The sequence below is a fragment of the Oryzias melastigma genome, unplaced genomic scaffold, assembly GCF_002922805.2.
Source record: "Oryzias melastigma strain HK-1 unplaced genomic scaffold, ASM292280v2 sc00279, whole genome shotgun sequence".
Classification (NCBI taxonomy): Eukaryota; Metazoa; Chordata; class Actinopteri; order Beloniformes; family Adrianichthyidae; genus Oryzias; species Oryzias melastigma.
This window is the reverse complement of record NW_023416902.1, coordinates 163,059-188,649: the sequence shown is the minus strand read 5'-3', so window position 1 is coordinate 188,649 and position 25,591 is coordinate 163,059. Positions and strand designations below refer to the sequence as shown.

The window sequence follows — 25,591 nt, the reverse complement described above, 5'->3', positions numbered from 1 at the left end:
ATCTAAATAGGCTGATGTCACAAAGAAAACATAGATAGTTAGCATATTAGCTAGCTTTCTGACAGTTAGCATATTAGATATATAGACAGCATATTAGCTAGTTGTCTACTTTGCAGAAGTCAGCAATGAACTCAAAGTGTAATAAGTGTGACAGAGGTAAAAAAAAATCCTTTTAGAACAAAAGTTAAAAAATACTTTCCTCAGTAATTAGCAAATCTTAACTTAAAGCCACAGTCAATGTCTCTGATGTCCAAACCTGTGCCTTATAGAAAAAAAAAACAAAGAAAAACATTACATTTGGCAATAATAAGCACATACACAAACACATCAAGCTTTAACAAATATCAAAACTGAAAACAGCCTTTTCAATAAGGTCATTGAGTTTCTCTGTAATCTATTGACCCTTTTCACATGACGTCACACATCACTGGTCAAGCGCACTCGCTTAAGGTTTATATTGTTAAGAACAGCAAAGCTGACAGCTTAACGCTTTTAAAGCAATGAATAATAAAAGGTAACCTAACCAGTTAAAACTGAAATGTGTATAATATTTATTTTATTAATGTCCTACCTGGTTGTATTCATTTCCTCCTCTTAGATCGTTCACAAATCAGAGTACAAATGTCAATAATCCTGTCTGCAGTCAGAACTGTAGCTCAGCTGATTCCCAAATTCCTCTGGAGGATATTAAACCAGTCGTGGATTATTTCTCTCTGACAACCTGGTTAAAGTTAGACAAAGGACAAAGGTTACAAGTTCTTCACTGAATGCTGCTTGTTTTAATATGAAGGTAATTATGATTTTATTCTTTTAATCTGTGCTAATGCTAATGCTAGCATTAGCTTTGTCTATGAGACGTGGAGCTGCAGAAGATCTTTTCTCACCAGTTCAAAGTTTCCTAAATTTCCATTCTCACATAATCCTGTAAACAGATCAAAACTCAGACAATTCCAACGTGTCTGACATTAAAGTCAAACTTATTCCTGTTGTAATGTTTTCTGCTGCGGTCAGTGAGCTGCTGTTAGCTCAGCCGTGGTTCTAACATCACTCTCTTTGTTTTTGTTCATAACTGTGTCTGATCTGCAGGAAAATGAAGGTAAAAATGATCAAATTCATTGGAAGCTGGAAGCTGACAAAAATATGAAAGTGACTATTTCCACATAATGTTATAAAATACGTTCACCCAGAGATGACTTTTTTACTTGGCCGCTCTTATTTTGAAATCTGAAACTACGTGTCTCAATATCTGCTCTGAACATTTTCACTGAACCAAACCATTCCTGTTTTTATAATTATTTCCTAAAATATATCGTAGAACAACAAGTAAATTTTTCCTGGGAAGACATTAAAATGTGTACGGTCAATGCAGAGATGTGTGTCTTTGCTGAAGGTATTAAATGTGGACGACATGAATTTCTATTAGCTTTTGTTCTGATCGCACCTAAAATAAAATAGAAACCTTTAGAATAATATCTGCTCAAATGAGAGGTCAATATCTTCAATGAAATCTCCAATATGGGACGATTATTCAAATTTGTATTTAGATTTGTGAACGATCTGAGAGAGGAAATAAAAGTACAGTTCAGCAGTGATTGGATGTGATTAGTGCTGGGCGAAATGGAAAAAAATGTATATCACGATATAAAATATTTGATATCACCATATGATGTATATCACGATATACAGTAATAAAGTTTATTTCCAGCTATTCTCTGAAAATATGCCTGATGTTGTGGCAGCTTTTGTGAAAAGTTGCAATGTTTTTAATATAATATTGTTTTGAAAGACGACTAAAAAATGTTAATTATGAAATAAACTTCACATTCTCATATTCCAACTCTTTTTATTGTGACAGATGCTCTACGAAAAGACTTCACCATCACAATATACAATGTTGCTGTGCTGTCATTTAGCCTGACTAGAACTGTGAAACACAAAATGAACTTTTGGTCCTCTCTGCTCATAATAACACAAGTATTTGTGTGTTGTTTAAGCATTTAGAATAAAATGAATTTTCCTTTGAATATTTATAAACCTAAAAAAACAGCATAATCAGATTAACCCTCAGATCTCCATGTTCTCCACAGACAGTGGAAAGGTTCAGGTCTCTCTCATGTTGTGCAGGAGCTGTGCGCCGCGCAAAATGACAGACCGCTCCGTACCTGCAGGGCGCGCAACAAATCGCGCAAAGTCCTGGAGAGTCTGATAATGACATATTTGGCGTAATAATTGATCAAATTAGCTTAGCAACGATATAAACGATAGAGGAGAAATGGGACGATAGACACTTTTCTATCGCCCTCATGAAATGTCATATCACCCAGCATTAGATGAGCGAGTGAATGGTTGAGGGATCTTGGTCCTGAGACAGACTGGTGACCTGTCCAGGTGAACCCCGCCTTCATCAGTGACAGGGTTAGGCTCCGGCTCCACCACGACCCTGAAAGGGACAAAGCGGCTAAGAAGATGAATGAGTGTTCTGTTTGAGCTTCTTGATTGTTCTGCTGTCCCAGGCTGTTCTAATGATCTAATGTTGAAGGTTCTGTTTGTTTGGGCTGAAGTTTTACTCATAGAGGTTCAAATTCTGTTTTCTGTGTGTAAGCTTCTGTTTTTGGGCCAAGGTTCTGTAGCTCTGGGTTGAGGACGTGTTGAAGGTGTGATTGGTTGTGTGTTTCTCCTCCTCAGGGCGTGTCAGTGCCTCTCAGGTAAACTTAACCTTAACCGGACCAGAATCCTTGTACCCCACAGACACAGGAAGCGTCTGCGGGGTACAAGGAGCTCTTCATCTTTTAAAGATTAAGGCAAAGTGGGTTAGGGAAAAGTGGAGCAACACCGTGGAGATTTTGGGTAATAGAATCTAGGTCTGCAGTGATTCATTAAAGGTCAGAATAATAATTAGCTTCTTTGCTCTCTTTGCCCTCAAAAAGAGAAGGCTAAGATGTGCACTCATGTGCACTTGTCTGTGTGTACACCTGACTCTGTTCTTTTGGACCCCCAGAGCCCCCGGTGCCGATCGCCCCGCCGCAGCTCACAGCTGTTGGTGCCACGTACCTGTGGATCCAGCTCAATGCAAACTCCATCAATGGAGACGGGCCCATCGTTGAGAGAGAGGTGAGGGGTTCTGCTGCGTTCATCTCCTCCTTTGTTGGTCTCTGCTCCCCCTCCCTGAAGTCACCCGTCTGCAGGACTTTGGGAGAATTCTGGGTCCAAACCTACATTGTCTTTGCCTACATTTGGTCTGGAGTGTCCGTCCACAGCACAGACGCCCCTCTTACATTGCCAACCATGTATAATAATAAATGTAGTAATAAACATGTATAATAAAGCAGGCAGCTGGGTGGCTCAGTGGGCTAGGTGAAGGGCTGGCACGCAGGAGCCCTGGGTTCGATTCCAGGGTTGTCCACTGATCCTCACCCAGATTGGGTCCTTAGTCAAGACCCTTGATGCTGCTGCCTAACTGGGTCCCTGTGCCCCTCAAGTACAGGGTTGTGTCAGGAAGGGCATCCGGCGTAAAAACTCTGACAAATCACAGTGGGTGCTGTTACGCTGTGGCGACCCTGAAAGGGATAAGCTGAAAGTGAACTACAATAAACATGTTTAATTATATAATGTACGTAACATAAAGTGTACATAAATATAGTAATAAACATGAATCCACCATTTGTACAACTTAACTAGACTATCAGCTGATGAAATGTATGTGTTATCATGGGAACGAATTAGGGCTGTAACGAGTATCCGGGCGCTAGAATACTCGCAATTTGACCCCTAAAATTCGAGTACGGATATTCACGATGTTCAAGATCGCTGATTCGCGATCTTTATAAATGTAGTAAATTGCATTAAAATATGATCATAATATCATCTGGGGACGATGTATTTTTGCTGTGAAATGCAGATTAATGTAGGATTTTAAGTTTATGAACTAAAACAAAGAGCCGCGGTACTGCAAACAGAAGTAAACACATCTTGGTGACGGTGAAGCTTCTGGTTTTCAAAGTAAAACTAGCGAGAGATTTTTTCAGTTCAGAAACTGAGACTGAAGTTCTGCTCACAGACATAACTTCTGAAACAATGAATTAGCTTTAACATCGGAGCTTTAGCTTCAGTGTTTACATTACTTTGATTATGATAACTCTTCAACATTTGACGTAATAAACGAAACTCCAGCTTATTCTGAAGAAACAGCCTCACGCTGCTGAAAGGTGGATGTAATCAACGTGAATCAGCTGATTCTGCTGAGAAAAAAAATAACTTTTTTGTCAAACGGGTTCTGCACCAATATGTGATGCTTAGAATGTAAAATATTGAAGAACTTTGAGGATAGAAAACTGTGGAGAACATTTTCAGATTTTAAGTTGACTTAAAAAATAAATAAAATGGCAAACACAATTTCTTTCTCTCTGAATCTTTGTGTTTTTTTTATCAGTTTAGTTGATTCTAATCTCCTGTTCTAAATAAAGGTATAAATTGTGGTGATTTAATACAAATATTTTCATCCATCCAGTAAATAAACATACACATAGCAATAAACATTATATTCAAAAGTAAGAATTGTGGTTCGATTGGTGAATTGTGGAGTTTGATTCTTTAATCGAATCGGATCGCCACCTGAGCAACGATCCACAGCCCTAGAACAAATGACACAACAGATCCTGATAGAAAAGACTTGTGGTTTTGGTCTGTTAAAGGCAGCCTTATTCTTTGAAGACAAAAGTTATTTTTCTGTTTCCTCATTGGCTCTTTTCTGCAAAACATAATAATAATAAAAAAAACATTCTAAATACATTAGATTTTTGATAACTTTCTAGCTTGAGCTCTTCAATTTACTGGTTGGTGCAGTCACTTTGCAAAAATAGCCGATTGGTCTTCAACACGTGACCCAGCAACTTGACACGCATCAACAATGAATCAGCTGTGGTGAAGACAATCCAGCAGGTTTCCAGAATAAAGAATCAGATGATAAATAAAATGGGACAAAATAGGTTGTTTTTTTCCTCTGTGGTCAGTATCAACTGTCCCACAGATCAGTTCCAGTCAGTGACCTGTGGCTGGGGACCACTGTTTTTGAGGAAAACGAGGTGGGGTGGGCAGTTGTTCTGTCCAGGTGTCTCTAAGAAGCTTCACGATGAACATGTGAGACCTCCAGCACTCAGACAGCTCCGATCTGGTTTCAGGTGGAGTACCGGACAATGGCAGGTACGCTGATTGACACCACACCTGTGGATAAGCCCACCCACAAGATTGGACACCTTGACCCTGACACTGAGTATGAGATCAGTGTCCTGCTCACCAGACCCCTGGAAGGTGGTACAGGAAACCCTGGACCTGTGCTCAGAGCCAGGACAAAGTGTGCAGGTGAGTCAGAGTCAGCTCACATGACTCAGTCTGGTAGTCAAACAGTGTAGTTTGAGGTGTTTGTGTTTGTCCAGGATGCTGCAAGTTCTCACACCTTTGTGTATGATTTATTCTCAGGTTGTTAACAGGCAGGGCTAGGCTGTGTTAGCGTCTCACTCCAACTCTGATCATCTATGATCTATTTTCAAATAGTGTTCCCAGAAGTATGTTAGTTATGATTACCTGTTTTTAACCAACATCTAAAAAACCTGTGTCATTTTATTGAACACAATTTCTGCACTGTTGTTTTTCCACATCAGAATAATTCAAAGGGACCATTATTAGAACATTCTACCAAACTGTATGGTCACATGACTTTGGTAAATTCAGTCTTTCCACACATTGGACTGGAATGATGCATTGATCCGTGTTTGCTGTCCGCTGTGATGGACCTTCATCATTTTTACGTTGGAGTAAAATAAACCTACAGTATCTCTACAAATGGTATTGTACCATCTGTCTGGATATAATAAGTTGTTTCTGACACAAACCCTTTAATGCAGGTGAACATCTGCCGTAGGCCACAACCACGCCATGTACTGCAGCAGAAAAAGGAAAAAGTGGCCATGATGCTTTTCCTCATTCATTCCTGCACTGCACACTTCTGACACCCCTAAAACGAGTGCCCTCGTCCCCATCCACACTCACACAATCACATTCATCTGTCATACAGGGCTGGGCCATATGGAATTTTTTAATATCACAATATAATTTTTCATATCAGGGGTAATGATATATATCATGATATAAACTAAGTAACTATCAAATGTGATCGCTCTATGGCTCATAAGAGAAATGTATAATCATCAGCAGAATATTTAGATTTAAATATGTATTTATTATCATACTTCAAATACAAAAGATGCACTGAAGGAACATGATGCAATAGTTTTTTCAGATGTGTCGTCTTCTGGTGTTGGAATGGTGACATGTTGGTAAAACTTGAGAAGAGTTTCTGCCAGTTTCACGTGATTAAAGTCTCCTGCAACCACCGGGGGTGGGGGGCCTTCATGTCAAGAATGGTTAAAAACTAGTTTATTTTACTATTACAAGATCATCTCATCTAAAAAACTTTAATACATAAACGAAATGTATCAAATGTAACAAATCAATTGTTGATGCTCAATAGGAAAAAAATCAGATTCCTTTGAAGCTTCATGTAAAACCTTCAAGTGAAACATTTGAACACAAAAACATTCTTTACAAAACAGAAGAACTCAAACTCATGACTACTACTCATCGCCCCTCCCCTTGCACGCGCCGCGCAACTCTCCTTTTTTTCTATGGAAGTGTTTGGATCGCGTTCACGACTTCTCTGAAATGTTCATCTGAATGGATGATCTTGTTTCAGCATTTCTATAACCGTTCTAAAGATTAGATTCGTTCATGAAAATCTCTATGTAAACAGGTACGGTGTAGGAATCACCTGTTCTTCCTTCTGTTCTTTTCCATGCAACTTTTCTTGTGTTACATTCCGCCAGACTGTTTTTAGCGCTCAAGCTAATCGAGAGAATCCGGTCCATTTTCAAAATAAAAGATTTCTGTCTCATTAAAAAAACAAACAACCAAAAAACAGGTATAATTTGTTGGTTCTTCCAGTGGCAAGAGGTCCACGGACCGGCCCCGGTCTGCAGCCCGGTGGTTGGGAGCCACTGCTTTAGCCGGACTAGCTCACATGTCCGCCGTCCTTGTTTTTGTTTCCAGACACATCGTTTCCTGTTGTCAGTTGATAATGTTGTTCTGTCATGCTATCCTCAGAAGATGAAGTCTTCCACGTGAAGATTTCATACTATTTGATATAAAATAGACTGAAGTCTGATGTTCATAAGTTCACTTAAACCAGTGTTTCTCAATTATTTTCTCTCACGCCCCCCTATGAAGAACCTATTCTTTCGCCCCCCCTCCCCCCCCCCTACAACTTTCTGCTCCAAATATCATCGGTATCATTGGTTAATTTGCTCAAGTTAAACGAATATCTCTTCAAAATATTGTACCTTTATTATCATAAAATAATATATAAAAAAAACTTCTAAATAATCTGTGTCATTAACTTTTCTTTCTTTCTTTTATTTTTTTAGAATCCTTCCAAAACATTCAGACAAAGTAAAAACAACAATCTTTCCTTGTTTCCCTCCTCAGTAGTGATGAATTCTGTCTTTTCTCAGAGATTCAGTTCTTTGGTTCACAGTAAGTTTGAAACACTGTAATATGTGTGTGGACAGGCCCCGCCCCTTTAACATTTACACCAGACGGTAAAGATGATAATCCTCCAGAAACTTGCTGCTTAATTATTTTTACCCCCATTATCCTTCCATTTCCTTAACTCCCTTTCCCCCCCTTTCTTCTTTACCCCTCGTGTCTAACATCCCCCACTCTTCTGTCCTCTGCTTCCTGTCATTCCGGTCCAGCAAAAAAGGATACAAATATCATCGACATAATAAAGTTTAGCCTACGTTACAGAAGGCGTTTATACAAATATGCACCTTGTGTGTCAGAAGATTCATAAGTCCTTTAACAGTAAAAGCTGTCAAACACAAGAGGCCTTCAGCTGTGATCCGTCTACTCAGCTGCTGGACAGGACAAGTTAAAAAACAAACAAGAACTCCACAAAACTGCAGACCACATTAGATCAGCTTTTTGACATTCAAACAACAGAAACTCTGTGCAGTGTTGCAGTTTGTTGTTGGGAACAGAGCAGAGTTTCTGAATATTTTTGATTTTCGGAAGACGTTTTTTGGATGTTATGTTTGCACATGGATATGTGCACGTAGAGGTTTGGGTCATTTGAATTGATAAATGATGCCGTCCTGACATTTCATGCTGAGATTTTAGAAGATTCCGATCTTGCTTGATGGATCAGATGAAGATCCCTGAATGTTGTGTGAGTGTTTGTTGGACTGACTTTCACTCTGCCTTTTAGCCTGATAGCACTCATCTGTTTTTTTAAGTCTCTCTTATTTATTCATATTACTGCCTCTGAATTATAAATAAGCCTGGATGTGCATGTGTTTGCATGTGTGTGTGCATGTGAGTGCACATGGGCGCATGTGTGAGTTCAATAATAAATGCTTGTGTCCATCATACATGCTTTGGCGCTCAGTGAGGCGTCTCACTGTGGTGACAGACAAACAGCTGCTCTTTCTCTGTGAGAACTCAGCACCCTGGAGCCTCTCTTCACCTCGCAGACATGGCTGTGCCGTTGCCTCTAACGCTCTGCAGGTCAAGACAGGACCTCCTCTTGGGACATACTGTGTCTGCAGCTCACTGCTCAACCAGGGGAGGGGTCAGATGTGGAGAACAAATTTCACACATGTAGGTGTGTGACAACTAAGAGGACTTTAACTCTAACAATTACGAGTACAACAAAAATTGCTCTGTTTAGATACAAAGAAAAGGGAGATACATTAGAAGAACAGTGGTGGCAAAAAGCATACATCTGCTCTCTGTTCTCATCAGGGCAGTGAAAGGGTGAGAAAAAGACTCCACTAATACAGCAAATCACATTACAAAATAGATTCATGTGATTTGGGATGGAGGGGGCTGTCAGGGCCAAAATACATCAGGAGGCACTGCCAGCGCAGTACTGTACAGTGGGGGGGCTGGTATACCCGAGACAAGAGCGCCAAGCAGCCAAGACAGCAAACCCCAGCCTTCACATACATTTCACTCTCTCACAGCAGAGGTTTGAAAAGCAAATGACAAAGCACACTCAGCTTGGGAAAGGTTACATGAATAAAGAGAAAAAAAGTATGTCTCACTCTGGCAAGAGCAGGAAAAAAACAACAAGAAGCAGACATGTTTCAGCAGGAAGTGTGAGAAAATGGTGCACCTGGGCTGGATGGCATGAGATTCCTAGCTTCAAAAACTATAGAAAATTGTTCATACGAAGCTCTTTCATCTTCAACATGGTTAAGAGTTTTACAGTTTTATTTTAAGTCTTGACGCTTTTCAGATCAGAGTAGTTTCAAAGAAGATGTAGCCTGAAAGGGGTGAATATGAAATATTCAATCCCAAAGTTGGTTGAAAATATTAATTTTATTAAACTGAAATTTAATAAAATTATCCTCCGGGCACCACCTTCATAATGAAGGAAACATATTTATCATTAATGATCAGCCGCTACCTCTAATCACTAAAGTAATAATCAATTAATCAGTGTCTCAACCTTAGGTCGTTCGTACCCTTTGAATTGACTTTACCACAAAAATGAAATAATGATCTCTGAACAACGACGTCCTTTTGAATATTTATTGAATAACATGAGGTTAAACAAGCAGAAATACTGGACGTAAAAGCATGGAAAGCAATCAACATATGTGGAACACAGAATATAGCTTCAACTAATAACTAGAATAGATAAATGAGAAGAAAATACATGAAATATTGAGGTGAAAAATGCTAAGTGTGTGGATGCATTAAGTGTGTGTTGTGCATAAAAAGGTGTTGTTACTGATCTGAGAATAAGCTATTCTTAAAAGGAGGAATTCAAAACGGGGCAAAGATGTTACTCTTGCAAAAATAGTTAATCTTTGTTCTAACCACCAGCAGCTGACTGTATGAGCGAAGTTCGACTTCTCACCAGCGGTCTGGATCTGGGTCTGCTCTGCCAGGAAGGGTGGTTGATCCCGTTCCTGGCTTGATGCTTCAGGCAGGCCGTGGAGGCGAGATCTGCAGCCAGGTGTAGAAGGAGGAGGAGGTTTCTTAACAGAAACCTGCGGTTCTGCTGGTTCTGCTCCGTTCAGTCACTTAGCTTCTGGGGTGGTCGAACGATTTCTCTATTCCGTTTTGTGACCCAAAAGTATAAGTCGCAAAGCTGGCCGGACAATAAAACTTATCGAATAGTCTAGTGTTGAAAATCCGTTTCAAAATAAAAGCATCAAAATGTTAAAAGATTGGAGTCAGTCTCTGAAATTAGCTGGAGACAGAATGTAAAAGAGGAAAAAAGCGCGTGAAAAAAAAAAATGTGATCTTAAGACTGGAAGAACTTAGAGGTAAAGAGGGTTAGGTTTTTTCTAGAAAACTACCAAAAGTGGGAATCTTGGAAATTGTGTTTAATCCAGCTTTATCCCTCTGTCTCTTGTGATGTTACTCTTGTTCTGTTCCTATTTCAGACTTCTTGACAACAGTTATGTCTTTTAAAACATGATAAAAGTTATGACGGGTCACGTGTTTCACATAAAGGATCTTGAGTGTCTGTCAGGAATTCTTGCAGACTCCACAGGAGTCGACCTGCTGGAACCAAAATATCCTTCGAGGGTGACAGGTTGAAATTAACCAGAGTTTGGAATGCATAATAGTCAGGGTTCTGGCCAGGTTACCCAGAGTTTAATGACTTAACATCCGAGTGGGAAATAGAGGTTTTAGAAAACTTTATGGCCCCTCTGCTGGGAGAGGAACTCTGTTTTCTTGAGAGGATGCACTCCAAATAAAAGTTGGCTGACCAAATGGTTAACACATGTTATCACCGCTGTTTCCAAGGGTGGAACGCTACAAAGATTACCACTTAGCCTTGTACCAATGAAGTGGCAAATTCTCTTACCAAATATGGTTTTATATAAGAAGATCAACATGGAGCAGAGAACAAGTATTTGGAAAGTATGCTGGCTCTGGTTGGTGTGTCAACAAAAGCACCCCTGCACCCCTCATGAGAGGTGCAGGGGTGCTTTTGTTGACACACCTGTTGACCAGTCTCAACAACAGACTCTAACATAAACTTAATTTATCACCTGTGCAAGAACAGCTGCAAAAATACTGAGAAAATCAACAAGTGAAAGCCACAAAAGCAGCATAAGAACTGACAAAAAAATCTAGACACCGCTACAAAGCGCTACTGTCACGGATCAGCCCCCATCTCCAGAGTTCTAGCGCTTTCTGGTTCTCCACACTTCACTTCCCATCAGCCCCTGCTGTCACTCCCAGGAGCCCCATAGCTGGTTCCCATCAGTAATCCCTAGTATTTAGTCTGCTCATTGAGCTCTGCTCACTGCAAAGTCTTGTTTGTGTCCCTCTGCCTTCATCTCTGAGCGTTCTCAACCTGATCTGATCTTCTGTATCTTCTGACCCTGCTTCGTCTGCCGCCTGCCCTGACCCTCACCTGGACACTGACCACTAGTTGTTCTCTGGTTTTTGACCTCTGCCTGCCTGACCCTGATTCAGCTTTGTGGACTTTTAGCTGTGCTTCACACGTGTTGTCCTGTCTGTGCCTAATAACCATGCTGCTCTTGGATCCAGCCGTCTGCCTGTTTCTGACAGATACCTGTTAAATTATTTTATGGAAAATGTCAACATGATCATTACAACTTGCTTGGGGAAAGGTTCTAAATATGGAAATGTTTACTTTTTACTACTTTTATGTAGTATATAATCTTAAATTGTATTTATACATTGCAGTTTGTATGAACTTTTCATTAAATACATATAACGACAAAATTCCTATGTTTATATAGGTATTAAAACGTAATTTTTTTGATTATAAGGTATATAAAATTTTACTGATATGGTCCTAGTTTAATCTAAGAGCAAAGCAAACATCAGAAAACAGAACTGTCTGGACAACCTCTGGGATGGAGAGAAGCACATTGAAAAAAGCCCAAAGATATCTGGAGAAAATCTGGAAGTTTGGGGTGTACACACCAGGATCCAAAGACTGGAAGACTGCTGATCCTCATGCTGCAATCCCACCGAACACATTATGTGTGTCAAATTTGCATCAACCACCTCTCTTTTGACACACATCAAATTCCTGCTGTTCACTTGCCAAAAAGTGTGTTCATACACTTGATGCTCTTGATGGGAGGAGCTACCGCCAAAAGCTTCTAGCCTCATCGCTACATGGAAGCGTTGACTGTATATCTCATTTACAATGCATGGAAGATGAGGGCGATGTTGAGAGATCAGGCTTATGTTCTACAAAAGGATCAGTGATCCTGTCTGGGTTCATCAGATCATTCAGAGACTCTCCCAGTACAGATAGCTTCACCGTCTACTGCAGGAGCTGCCTTTGAATGATGGATGCTTCCAGCGGTACTTCCATCTCTGTAATCCAGTTTGACGACCTTGTTGGTTTTTGACTGCACCTTCTCATCACATCATCAACATGCTACATGCCAGAGCGAAGTCCCTGATTGGTTGACATGATGTGTTTTCTTTGCCAAAGTAAATATTTTTGAGCTCTTGCTGCACTGCACCCCCCCAAATCACACTGCGCTGCCCAAAACATGCTGCGCCTAATGCTCCAATCACACTGCAGGACCTCAGATTGCGTCCGTGCATTGACTTAACATTGAAACTGGACGCCTCTGAAATTCCGTTTGGTGTGAACGCAGCTTCAGAACCAGGATAAAAAGCCTGACTGAGTTTGGACTGAGGTTCTTTCTACAGAAGAAAACCCAGAAGATATTTTCCTGCAAACACAAACATCAGCTGAGCATTGGTCATAAAATAAAAGCTCTTGAGTGTGTTTGTGTTAACATCCATTAAAGTGTATGTGGTGCTTGTTGGGGCTTTCAGCAAACATCAGATAAATATTTCACTTCTTTCTCTCTTTCCACCTCTGATTTTTACGCTTCATTCCTTACTCTTATTTCAGCTTTTATTTCGTCTATTTCTGTCCATCCTTTTATTTGTCTTTCTGTCTGTCCCCACTTTGTGCCTGAACCTCTATTCAACTGCTCTTCTCTTTGTGGCTGCACCTAAGCACCGGATGGGCTTTTCAGGGTTTTGGTTAATATCTGGATTTTGATTGGGACACTGAATAACATAGCGGACACTTTAAACACCCAGATAAGTTTTATTGGCGAGGTCCAGTGTCAACTTAGGTGTCCTGACCAAGGAGTTGCTCATTAGCTGTCCATTGGCAATTTACAGCCCCCACTCTCTGGACTGGACTCATTTTGCCTTACTGTCAGTTCAGTCTCTGTTCTGTTAGTGAGCACAAGTTCTCTTCACACGTTATCTTCACTAGCTCATCTTCATCAGTCTAGTGTACTCTGGGCCTGTTTGCGGTCCTCTTCTCATCCCTCAGCTTTATTTAGGATTTACAAAGACCTACCCTCAGTTTGGTCCTCTTTCAGATCCATTTCAGGTTCATGATGTGTCTTGTTATCCTGTCTCTGTGGGTTCTGCATGTTACTTTCTGACTGTTCTCCTTTTGCACTGGACTTGAACCTGGACCTGGTTCTTTCAGAAGAAGAACCAAGTCCATGACATGCAAAACATCTACATTTATGCACCAGAAAGAGAGCAGATAGGCTCTGCTGGGGGGAAGAAGATGCCCTATTGAAACATTCTCATCAGGGATTTTCAGTGCTGTGTTCTTACCTGGATTTTCTTTGTAAGGCTGAACAAGAAGATTAAGACCTTACTTGCAGCACAGCAGTTGGGTCTCGCTGGGCTGACATGTCTCTGATTCCACTCCATCCATCCGAGATGGAGCATGACATCATCAGATGAAAGCAGAACATATGCAACTAACCCTAATCTTAACCCAAAAGTGTTCAGAATTGTAGGGAAAAAACTTTTATAAAGCTTAAAATGAGAAAAAAATGTTACTGATCATTTTTTACCAGCGATATGGAGGTACTTCCAGCTCTGGTTGAGGACTTCCGGTTCCAGAAGTTGATGTCTGTTGCCAGGTCCTCCTGGGTGTCTCAACCCCTGAATCCCTCTCAAGGTCACTGGCTGCCAGAGTCAAACCTGGCTACACAAAGACAGACATGCACACTCTCATGCACACCATGAGACAGTTTAGATGAATAGAATAGAATAGAATAGAATAGCTTTATTGATCCCGAAGGAAATTTAAAAGTGGCCATCTGCTTACAATCACCACACACACACAAAAATAAATAAAACCCTAAAAAACACTAAAAATCTAACAGTTAAATAGTAAAAATATTAATTTGGATAAAATGAATCAATAAAATATTCGTAATCTAAGCATATTACAGTAAAAACCATAAAACATTCAAAATTTGACATTGACTAAAGTCCTCTTTTGTTGTTCAGTCAGGGAGTTGTGCTGTCTTATTACACGAGGTACAAAAAACCTGCTCAGTCTGTCTGTGGAACAGCGTTGTGACAGCAGTCTGCTGCTGAAAATGCTCCTACTCCTGGTGAAGGCCTCATGCAGGGGGTGTGAGGGTTTGGTCACAATGGCCCTGAACTTGAACAAAGCCCTTTGCTCCGCCACGTCCTCCACCGGGGCCAACTGCAAACCAACCACAGAGCTCGCCTTACGGATGAACTTGTTCAGCCGGGAGATGTTCTTCTTACTGGTGCTGCACCAGCACACAGCAGCGTAGAGGAGGGCACTCACCACCACAGATTGATAAAACATGTGCAGCAGTTGGAGCAGATGTTAAAAGAGCGAAGACGACGGAGAAAGTACAGCCTGGATTGACTCTTCTTGTAGAGATGATCTGTGTTGGAGGTCCAGTCCAGCTTGTTATCCAACACGACCCCCAGGTACTTGTAGGACTGTAGATTTAATCAAATAACCCACAAACAATGTTTTTGGAATGTGGGGGAAGCTGAAGCGCCTGGAGAAAATCCACATCTGCATGGGCAGAACATGTAAACTCCACACAGAGCGCTCCCTGCTGGGATTTGAACCAGAGCCTTCTTGCTGTGAGGCGAAAGCGCCAACCACTGCACCATAGTTAACTCAAAAACTCTTCTTTGAATTACTATTGTTTGCCCCTTACTCTCAGTGCTCAAGCCATGTATGCCGATACAAAGGGCAGGGTTTACTCTGGGTGTGAGACTGTAACAGCTTGTGCTCACAGGACTACTATTCTGTTCTCAAGTCCAGGGTCCAGTGCTGCCTTGCTAAGGTACACCTTTGCACACCAGCCAGAGATCACACTACAGTAGTCACAGGGTTCTGGCGTGACCCGTCTGATTTAAGCTCAAAGGCTGATGAGAAAACTACAGTTGATGGGAACTCAGCTGGTCAGTGAATGCATCATTCCCTCAAAAGAACTGTCCTGAGGATCTTTTTGTCCTTCAGACTCTTTCTGCTTCTACTGTCTGCAGGAACAATTCCTGTCAGCAGCAGCTTGATGTAAATGTCATGCTGAGGGTGCACGCACATGTACACGTGCATGTGAGCATTCATACACTGGTATGCTCAGAATATGGGGTGGAACATGACTTTTTTGTACCTTTTGATATCCACCCCCAGTGTCAAATAAGTCAGTAAGAGTTGTGTGTTTGTCCAGTGTGATGTCCGTCTGTTTGACTGCCTCTGGTTCATCACGCACTCGAGGTGAAGAAGCTCACAAGTGCATATACTCATGTTTTAAGGCTATAAAACCCCTGTTACACACTTGATACACTTTTTTTTCAGACAGACATGAACATTTTCACTCTTATCTCTCTCGTTTTAAACTCTCAAGCTGTCATAGAAAACAATGTCCAGAATAAAAGCAAAGATTTGCTGCTGTTTAAAGACGAATGGAAATTTGGCGAGCTGAAAATATTCTGGTCAGGACACCTGGCATGGAGGAGATTGATTGACAATGGTCTACAGCCAATCAAGAGTGCAGAACATAATATGCTGTAAGAAATAAAAACAAACCTTAAAAAACTGAAAGAAAATCAGCAAAATAGTGCGATTGTGAAAGGGGAACTGCGTTAAAGCGAGAAACCACTAGACAAAAACTCCAGTGTGAAATATACAAAAATGATCTGCAATCAGCCATTTCTAAAAGGAGAATTTTTATTTAGTATAACTTTTATTATTGCTGTCCAAAAAACTAGGACATTTTTTTCTATGGCAACAAACATCTTAGTACAGTGCACTCATGAATATGCATTCTTTTTTCCAATTAATTTAGGATTATACCTAAACCTGGTTTGATTCATACTGTATACACTGTATGTGTGCTCAAGATGTCTGGGAAAAGTGGTGGTCCCTCTTCTGTGGGTGGGGGTCTCCTTGATGGGTAGGGTCTCTTGTCTCCGCCTGAGTTGGGGCTTGTGCTCTCCGTGCTCATGTGCTGCCCTGTGTTTGTGTGCTGGCGGCTCCTGCAGTGGTCCTTCTGTCTCGACTTGGGGGGCTGTGTGGGTTCCCTGAAGGATGGATTCTCTTGATTTGCTTTACTGCACAGCAGTCTGGGGGCCCTGGTCGCCACTGCTGCTTAGTGTGGGGTGACCAGGAACTTCCCCTCTTTGGTTTTTCTCTCTGCATTCCATAGCATTCTCAATAAAACTCAAACACGCCTTTAGACAAACAGTACATTCGTATGTGCATAGGAAGGATATATGCTGGACACATTTCACGGATTTCTTTACAACGTTTCTTTGATTGTCTTTTACTTCTTTACCCCTTTTTCTGTATCCTGGTTCCCATCTCTAATATCTCACTCTCTCTCACTCACCTGGTCCAAAAATGGGTTGGGGTTCAGCCACTAAACGGTTCATACAAATATTCACCTTACGTGTACAAAGTTATATAAGCCCCAATAGTGACAGTAACATGTATCCAACACAAGAGGCTCTCAGTTTCTATGTGTTTGCTCAGCTGCTGGACAAAACAAGTACAATCAAAAAGAAAAGCATGAAGAGCTTCATGATGCTGTAGCAGCTGCTCAGTGGAGCAGAGCAGCACCAAACTCACTACCTCTCTGTTCTAAATGTGTGTGCACGTGTGTTTGTGCCAGATCCTTTGCATGGCCCGCGTCAGCTGGAGGTAGTTGACATTCAGTCCAAACAGGTGACTGTTCGCTGGGAGGCGTTTGGATACAACGTGACTCGCTGTCACAGGTACAACCTGACCGTACAGTACCACTACAGGCCTCCAGGGGGCCCCAGCAGGTAAGCAGGAGCCTAGCAGGGATTTAACAAGCCGTTGACTGAGTGGTTCACAGGTCAGGCTTAACTTGTGTCTTCTGCAGGGAGCCACTGAAGGAGGAGGCTCGAGTGGAGGTGGTGTATGACACTTTGAGCAGTGTGCACACCATACGAAACCTTCTGCCATTCACTAACATCAGCCTGAGACTTGTTCTGAACAACCCTGAGGGCCACAAGGAGAGTCCAGAGCTTCTTGTGCTGACTGACGAAGATGGTATGAAAGAGGACTCCCTCTGCCCCGGCAGCAGAAGGAGGGGGGTTCATTGGATCTCAAACGGATCAGGGTTGTCTTGTTGGTTCCAGTTCCCGGAGCCGTTCCTGTGGAATCCATCCAGGGCCGGAGCTATGAGGAGCAGATCAGTCTGAGCTGGAGGGAACCTCTGCAGACCTACGGCCTCATCCGCCAGTACGAGGTGAGAAACTCTCAAAGTCCAACAACTCTTTGCTGCTAGAGTCATATGATCAGAAAAGTTAGTGTATCAGAAAAGTTCTGCTGAGCAGGTTTGAATCTGAGGTTTGACTGGGGTGGTGCCAACTCCCAAGATTTGACATGTTTCACCCACAGAGTTTGCCTCCCTGAATAACAGGTTGTGTGAAAAAACCTGGCAAAAATAACAAACATCCATTCATCGTTTCAAAGTGAGATTGCCTGAGAACCCAACATTATCTCTTATAATGTAAATTAAGTTGTAAAATTCAGTGGGATCAAGTTTGATCTTTTCCCCACAAATATTTTGTCACCAATAAAATGAAAGAAATCTCTTTTAAAAATAGTCCTAACTGTTACCCTGTAGGACATGTTTTTGTTGTTTTTACCAAATTAAAAATAGATCTGGACTTGTACTGTTCATTTTTCCTCCCCTAGCCAGAAACATTGCTTCTTATTTTTCTTATTAATTTATTCAGTTATTTTTCTTGGCATTACACATTCACACATTTTGAAAAGATTTGACTTGTTTTGTAACGAACCACCTGTGTGAAGATTATGTTATTCCACGAGCGTATTGTTTTTAGATATATATAAATCATGGATAATAGAAATTTGATGTAGTATTTACTCATAAGTATGGACAAATATATACAGAATTTAAAGGAAAGAAATGTTTGATGTTTTCGCAAAGAGATGATAGTTATGTCAGAAGTATTGAATCTTGGACCAACAGAAAAGCTCTTTAAACAGTTGGAGCTTGCTTTCATTTGCAACTATTTTTTTAAAGGGGGACTGTTCAAAAATGGCAAATTCAAAAACCTGTTGCTGTTTTACTCAACTGAATTAGCACTACATATGGAGTGTCATGTACTTCCCGTAGTTCTGTTTGTGCAATGTTGGTCAACAGAGTTGTTAGAAACAGCTTCCCCAGTGTAGATGGAGCGGCCATTTTGCTCCTCAGCTGTGAGGATAACTAATGTCTGTCAGCACCTGTTCATTCCTCCATACAAAGGACCAGGGCAAACATCACATTTCCTCTTTCATAGATTAACTACAAAGCTCTGAGTTCCTTCGACACCGATTTTGACTTGTCCAATCAAAGCAGCAAGATCTTCAAGCCGGCCAATGAGACAACTCACCTGTTTGGCGGGCTCTACCCAGGCTCCACCTATTCCTTCACAATAAGAGCAGCCACTGTGAAAGGCTTTGGCCCTCCAGTCATTACACAGTTCACCACCAAGATTTCAGGTATGTGTGAACAGAGGGGGTGGGGTGACATCCTAAAGGTAGGTTCATTTGACCATCGAGGCATAGAACATCTCTAGGAAAATCAAGAAGCTGACTTAAATACATTTATGTAAATATGTTTGCATTTCATTGAGGGAAATAAGTATTTGTTCCCTGTTGCTAGAAAGATTGATTATGCTGTGGCGAAGCCCTTATGAGTAGCGCAGAGGTCAGATGAGCAGGTTTCTGCACATATCAGGAGGTTTTCTGGTTCGATTCCTTTACCAATGATTTACCAATGATGCCGATTTGGTGGCTGTTGCTTGGTAACGTTGAACTTCAGCTCTCCAAAGGTTTTCTGAGGTCCAGAGACTGGCTGGACCACTCCATGATCTGGATATGCTTCTTCTTCAGCCATTCCTTGTTGTCTTGACTGAATGTTTGGGTCAGGATTCTGTTGGAAGACCCAACCAGCACCTGTTTTTACCAGTTAATACTTAATTGCAAGAGTTTTGTTCCAAGTGTGTAAATTGATTAGGAATTAAATCAAAGAAAATACAACTATTCTCTGGATATTATAATCGTATTTGTTGTCATGCATACAGTGCATACATTCAATAGAATCTATAAAATATAACAACTGTCATATAGATTTTGATAATTGCTTTAAAGGAGTGGGATGAAGCAAACTTATACATTTCCCCCCCTTTTCACAAATATGAAGTCTCATTAGTTATCATCAGATCAATCATTATATTACGTCACGTAACAAAAGCTTTTCTTCAGGAACTTTTTCTTATCAGATTTAGCAAAGAAATGTGTGGTAAATGAAGTTTTAAGACGATGGGAACTACTGAGCACTACAAGCATGCCAACAGAATTTGAAGTTTGACCCAGTTCTGGCTGAGTTTGGGTCATCTCTCACTCAGAACCACTGTTGCTTCACTTTGTGTTTTACATGAACAAAGACATGCTCTGTGTTCTACTAATAAATCAGATCTGAAGCATACGTCTTCTGGTAAAATGCTGAGATGACCAAGAACCCTGAGCTTACAGAACCTGGTCGGGTCATGAATAAGACTATGTGAGGGATACAACTAACTTTGACACTTATGATAACAATGAAAAAGCCAAGAAGAGTTCAATCTATAATATGGAGCTGATGCAAATGTCATCTTAAGGTGGACAAATTTAAACAAATGTACACTTTAGTCCAAGTAACATTTTACAGGGCCTCATTTACAGGGGTCCCTAATATACCAATCTAATAAAAGACATAATTGCATGCATGTGCAAATGGATATTATCCTCTATGTAATTTACCAAATCTGACTGCACAGGAATAACATGCAACAGCATCAGAGGAAATGTCAAGCTTGAGTGTGTGAGAGGTTGTAAGTGAAATCAATGCAGTTGAGGACAGAGAATGAGATGTAGGAACGGGGTGCTGCTGCTACAGACCGGAGCCTTGAAGATGGACTAATATCTATTACACACTGTTCCTAGCTTTAGTGCTGGATACTCGAGCTCATACTCCACAGCATGGGATGGCCCCCAAGAAGAGTGAAGATAAAGTAGAAGCAGAAGTGGAGACTATAGTCAGCTGCTCCGAAATACAACAACTAAGGCTTTTAGAAGAAACGGACTAGCAATGGGAGGAGCATGCTGTAGACATGAAAAATATTCAAAAACAAAAATGGGGTATTAAAAGAAGGTGTAATCATGAAGTGCACAACACAGACTGTGACATGTGTAAATGTGTAATACTTTTGTCTCTCTAAAACTGCATTCTAGTTTGTAAATTCTGTACAACTTACAAACTCACCAGCTCAGCTCTTGAGTTAAAATCCCGGCCGAGTCAGACCAAAGACTCTGGGAATGGGACCCAGCGCCTCCCTGCCTGACTCTCAGCACTGAGCTGGACTGGGGGGTTAAACCAGCAAATGGTTCCTGAGCAGCTGTGTCTGCAGCTCACCACTCCCCCAGGGGAGGGTTCAAATGTCACACATCCAGGTGTGTGACACCTGATGGGATGTTAAATTTGTCTTTGTGCAAAATGTCAAGCTTGCACATTTTTATGCACACAAACCTTTGACTTGGTTTGACTTTGGTTTATGGTAAATCCAAGCCAAGGTGTTTCACACACGGTGTGTTTAACAGAGTGGGGTTTAGTCACAGGTTTTCCTTCACCTCATATAGAGCTGATGAGAAGCAGAGGAGCATAGTGATGGCGTGCTTCTTTCACACGCTGGACCTGGTCTGCGTCTTTGTCATGAACTAGCAGTCTTCCTTCTGTCTCCATTCTCAGCTCCGGTAATGCCAGCTTACGAACTGGATTCTCCTCAAAACCAGACGGAGACCACTGTCACATTTCTCCTGAAACCCGCCAAGAGCCGTGGTGCTCCCATCAGGTAGGAAGACCCCATGAAGACGTTACACAACTGCACATACACACACCGACAACAGTTACAAAGCAGTTCTCTCACAGACACTTTGCACAACAGCACATGGCTGCTTACAAGGGCTCCTTACAAACTGTTCTCATGTCAGCAGCTGTCTAATTGAAACAAAGATTTCAGTCAGCAGTCTGATCCTATCATGAGGATTACCACATCACCCTTTAACACCGGAGATACAGCTCCAGTGCTGACTGGATTAGAAATATTGTAAAACTACGAGTGTTTGAACAATAAAATACAAGCAGATTCTAAAGCTGGAAAAGCAGCTTTTCACTGACATGCAACAGTTTGCAAAACTAAAATGTTTACTCAATTACAGAAACCAAATGATTTGAAAGCTGAAACTGAAGCTTTGTGCTGAAGAGCAACAATTTACAACTGTACTTTCAGAATCCGTTGCAATTATGTTGATTGCGTAAATGCTTAATTCAGAGTAACATTTTCTGCTTGTGGTGACAGCCTCAGTATTAAAGGGTTAACCAGTAACACCATAACTCAAACAAAAAGTTAAAAATAGAGAAATCTGCAACAATAGTGCAACTTATTACTGAGGCCCAATCCGAGTTCTTCCCTTCTCCCTTCCCCTTCATTTGAAGGGCAGTTTAAGTCAAAGTCGTGTCCGAGAAATCTGTTCCTCCAAACGGAGGGATATAGAGTCCTCCGTTGTGAGGGTAAACCGCGTTGCTCTGAGAAGCTCTTTTCTTCACGTGGATGTGCTCTGAATCACAGAAGTTGACATTTAAATGTAAGTCATGACTTTGTGTTGTAGCGTGACCTCTTTAAAGTTATAAATCCACTGTTATGTATATTCAAGTGCTGGAAGCCCCATGCTAACGCTAGCAGACTGGCGATTACTGGTGTGTGACGTCCAAAATATGAGAGGCTGTTTTTGGTAACTCTCCGTTTGGAGGGCTGACTAAAGGGGGAAGGACAAGGGAAGAATTCAGATTGGGCCTTAAACTTTCAACAACACTGAACATAACTTTTGTCTTTACGACAGCAACTTTTTTGTTGGTAAATGGCGACATTGCAGTGGATTTTCTTTTGTTTTCAACACTTTTTTGATTTTTTCTTCTTTGGTAATTTGAATTAACTATGTGTTCTACCTATAGTGAGGCACTGACTGTTCCAGAGCCACATTTACAAACTTTCAAGCTCCATTACAACTACTGATTGTGTTTCCTGTCTGATTTCACGTGCATGCTCATACACAGAATTCTATGGAGAGAAATGTGTATAATTGTATAGCACTTTTTCCTTCCTTCGAAGGCCCAGGGCGCTTCACAGTCACACACCCATTCCTCCATTCACACACTGATGGCGGCTGCGCTATTGAGCACTGGTGCCAACCTTCCTCCAGAAGGTGGCTTACGGCTTATGGTTCACACTGGATGCGGAAGCGCCACGAAGCGTTGCGGATCGGAGTGCACGCGGCTTCCGCTCCGCTCGGTGGTTCACACCAGACGTGCATTTTTCCACAACAGTGCGGGCGCTTCTACAAGAGCTTTTTTTGCCCTCATGGGTAATAAATCAATAACCTAAACATGTCACCTCGTGTTTGTGCTAAGAGCAACTGCTCTCTGCCTCTCTCTTGTTATTTTACTCCAGAAACCCAGCCCCTCGCCCCGCTCCGGAGTCTGCCCACTACGTTGATCTGCGTGTGTGTTTTGCGTGTGTGTGCTCGCGCGCATGTGCAATTGTATGTTTATTTTTATCTCTACAGTCTGTTTAGATAAAAAAACATGATCACATTGGTCAATCGTGGTGTTTTATTGTAAAAAATTGGTTATATTGGTTGTATAATTGGTTGTATTTTGATGTAACTTTCTGCCAGAATTGACGCGGATCGCGCACAAAATAGAGTAGACGGCGAAATGATCTGCTGCACGGAGCGGGCCCTCCGCGGAGGACCGCGCTGCTCTGCACCTGGTGTCAACCACGCCATAGGTTAACATGGGCGCCGAATGGAAGCGGCCTCCATTCCACGCCACTTTGCGGTGCTTTCACGTCCAGTGTGAACCCGGCGTTAGGGTTCAGTGTCTTGTCCAATGACATTTCAACACATGGGGTAAGGCGGGAATCAAACCTGTAATCTTCCGATCAGGAGTTGATCGCCCTACCACTACACCACAGCCGCCAGAGCAGAAAGTCTCAAAGCACATGTGTGCATAATACTTGATTTGTAACTCATGCAACATTTTTATGTGTAACTATGTGAATTTGCAGTTGTGTGTTTGCATGTACACTTGAATATCACAAACTCACAAATACAAAGTACAATTTAAATAAGCACAACATGAAATGACAGCAGCTCAAAACTAACTACAAAATGAAAACAGCTCATGCTCATACAACTCTTTAAACAGTACAGACAAAACCACATCTCAAGTCAAGAGTTCCAAGTGCATTATAGGTTTGAGACTCTTCTCCAGATTTGTGAATACATGATGTGTTTAAAGTAGAGCTGTCAGGCGATTACATTTTTTAATTGTGATTAATCGCATTTCCAGAGTTAACTCACGATTAATCGCAAATTAATATGTGTCCCTTTTTTTAGGAAAAAAATGTGTGCTTCGTGGAATTTAGCAGTTCTACATTAATTATGAAAACAAGAATGACAAAATTAATAGTTTTCATCAGAAATACTTTATTTTGTAACATTGTATTGAGATAAACTTTCTTAACAATAAAAGGCTGTAACATAAAATGCCTAACAAAAGCCCAAGTGCAAGTGAAGGGCATTTTAAATTCTAAACTTCAATCAACGTTCAGTAAAATAAAATAAAAAACATTAAAAATAACATTTCCATAACACTTTCATGTTCATTTTTTGTCAGGACCAAATCTTTTCCTCCTCTGCTGAACTGCAGTAATAAATGAAATAGAGATTTATCATTTCCAATGAACTTTTGTTTTTTAAAACATTAAAGACTGAGAAAAGCGGGATACACTGTGGATAGTTTGACAGTCTGTTACTGCCGCCGCGTTCTCTGGCTGCAGCTCGATGCAGCGACGTGTCCAGCGGAGCTCACGCCATGAATATGCCGGCAGACAGACCGCTATGCTGGGGTTGGATCACGCTTAAACCTCCAGAACATTTAAAACGTCCCCTGGTGCGCTTGCTGTTCGGAATGTCGGGGGTCCGCAGCTCTCGGGACCGGAGCCGGGTTACGCCAGAGTCACACTGGACGCGAGAGCGCCGTGAGGCGGCGCGGAGCGGAGTGCGCACCGATTCGCGGCGCTCTATTGGTCACACCAGACGCGATTTTTTTCCGCGACGGTCGATGGGCGCTTCTGCTAGAGCTACTGCTTTTTTCCCATCATTGTCAATAACCAGGATATCTCCCCGTGTTTCTGCTAAAAGGAGATGGTCTCTGCCCCTGTTGACACAGACCCCGCCCCCCAACTCCGCAGTCGGCCCACTTCATTGATCGGTTTGTGCGCGCGTGTCTGTCTGTTTTGTTGTGTGTCTATGTGCACGCACGCGCTCCCACGTGTTTCCGTCGGTAAATTAATAAACTCAAAATATTACCTGATGTTTCTTCCAAGAACTGCTCCTCTGCCTCTCTCTCGTTCAAACGCAGCCCCATGCGGGCCCCGTCTGCCCTGCTTTTTTTCCTCCCAGAACCCTGCAGCCCAGCACACCCGCTCCGGAGATCTGTGGTGTGCGGGGTGGGGGCTCTCGCGTACGCGTGTCTGTGTGTTTTGATTGTATGCATATTTTCATCTCTACAGTCTGTTTAGACACAGAAACATGATCACATTTGTCAATCGCTGCGTTTTATTGTGAAAAATTGGTTCTATTTTGAAAATAAACCGGATTTTCTGATGTATTTTGATGCAACTTCCTGCCAGTATTGACGCAGAGCGCTCGCGTCTCGCGGAAGAAATAGGCCAGACGCCGAAACGTTGCGCTGTACCGCGTGGACCCTCCGCGCCGCTCCGCGTCGCTCCGCGTCGCTCCGCGCCTGGTGTGACCGACGCCATTGGTTAACATGGGCGCCGAATGGAAGCGCACGCTGTTCCGCGCCGCTTTGCGGCGCTATCGCGTCCGGTGTAACTCCGGCGTTAGGGTGCAGGAGCTCTCCAGGTCCTAGCGCCGGCCGGTTTTAGCTAGCAGCTCGGTGGTTGGAGACCCGCCCGTGATCTAGTGAGAGCAGTCGGTGAGATAGAGGGCGATGAGGGACGCTTGCGCAGGCGGTGTGGAAAGGCACATATTAGAAAA

The 25,591-nt window shown here is 41.9% G+C and overlaps 1 protein-coding gene across 1 annotated transcript in view; it reads left to right on the top strand.

The window, feature by feature from the left end:
* The window catches only part of LOC112141318 (receptor-type tyrosine-protein phosphatase mu), a 102,790-nt gene that overhangs the window by 70,290 nt on the left and 6,909 nt on the right, over nt 1-25,591 (top strand). The window contains exons 8-14 of the mRNA XM_024264425.2: nt 2,999-3,111; nt 5,178-5,358; nt 17,061-17,214; nt 17,295-17,464; nt 17,554-17,663; nt 18,727-18,928; nt 21,216-21,318. Of these exons, the coding sequence (XP_024120193.2) occupies nt 2,999-3,111; nt 5,178-5,358; nt 17,061-17,214; nt 17,295-17,464; nt 17,554-17,663; nt 18,727-18,928; nt 21,216-21,318 (1,033 nt within the window). The remainder of the gene's footprint in view (nt 1-2,998; nt 3,112-5,177; nt 5,359-17,060; nt 17,215-17,294; nt 17,465-17,553; nt 17,664-18,726; nt 18,929-21,215; nt 21,319-25,591) is intronic.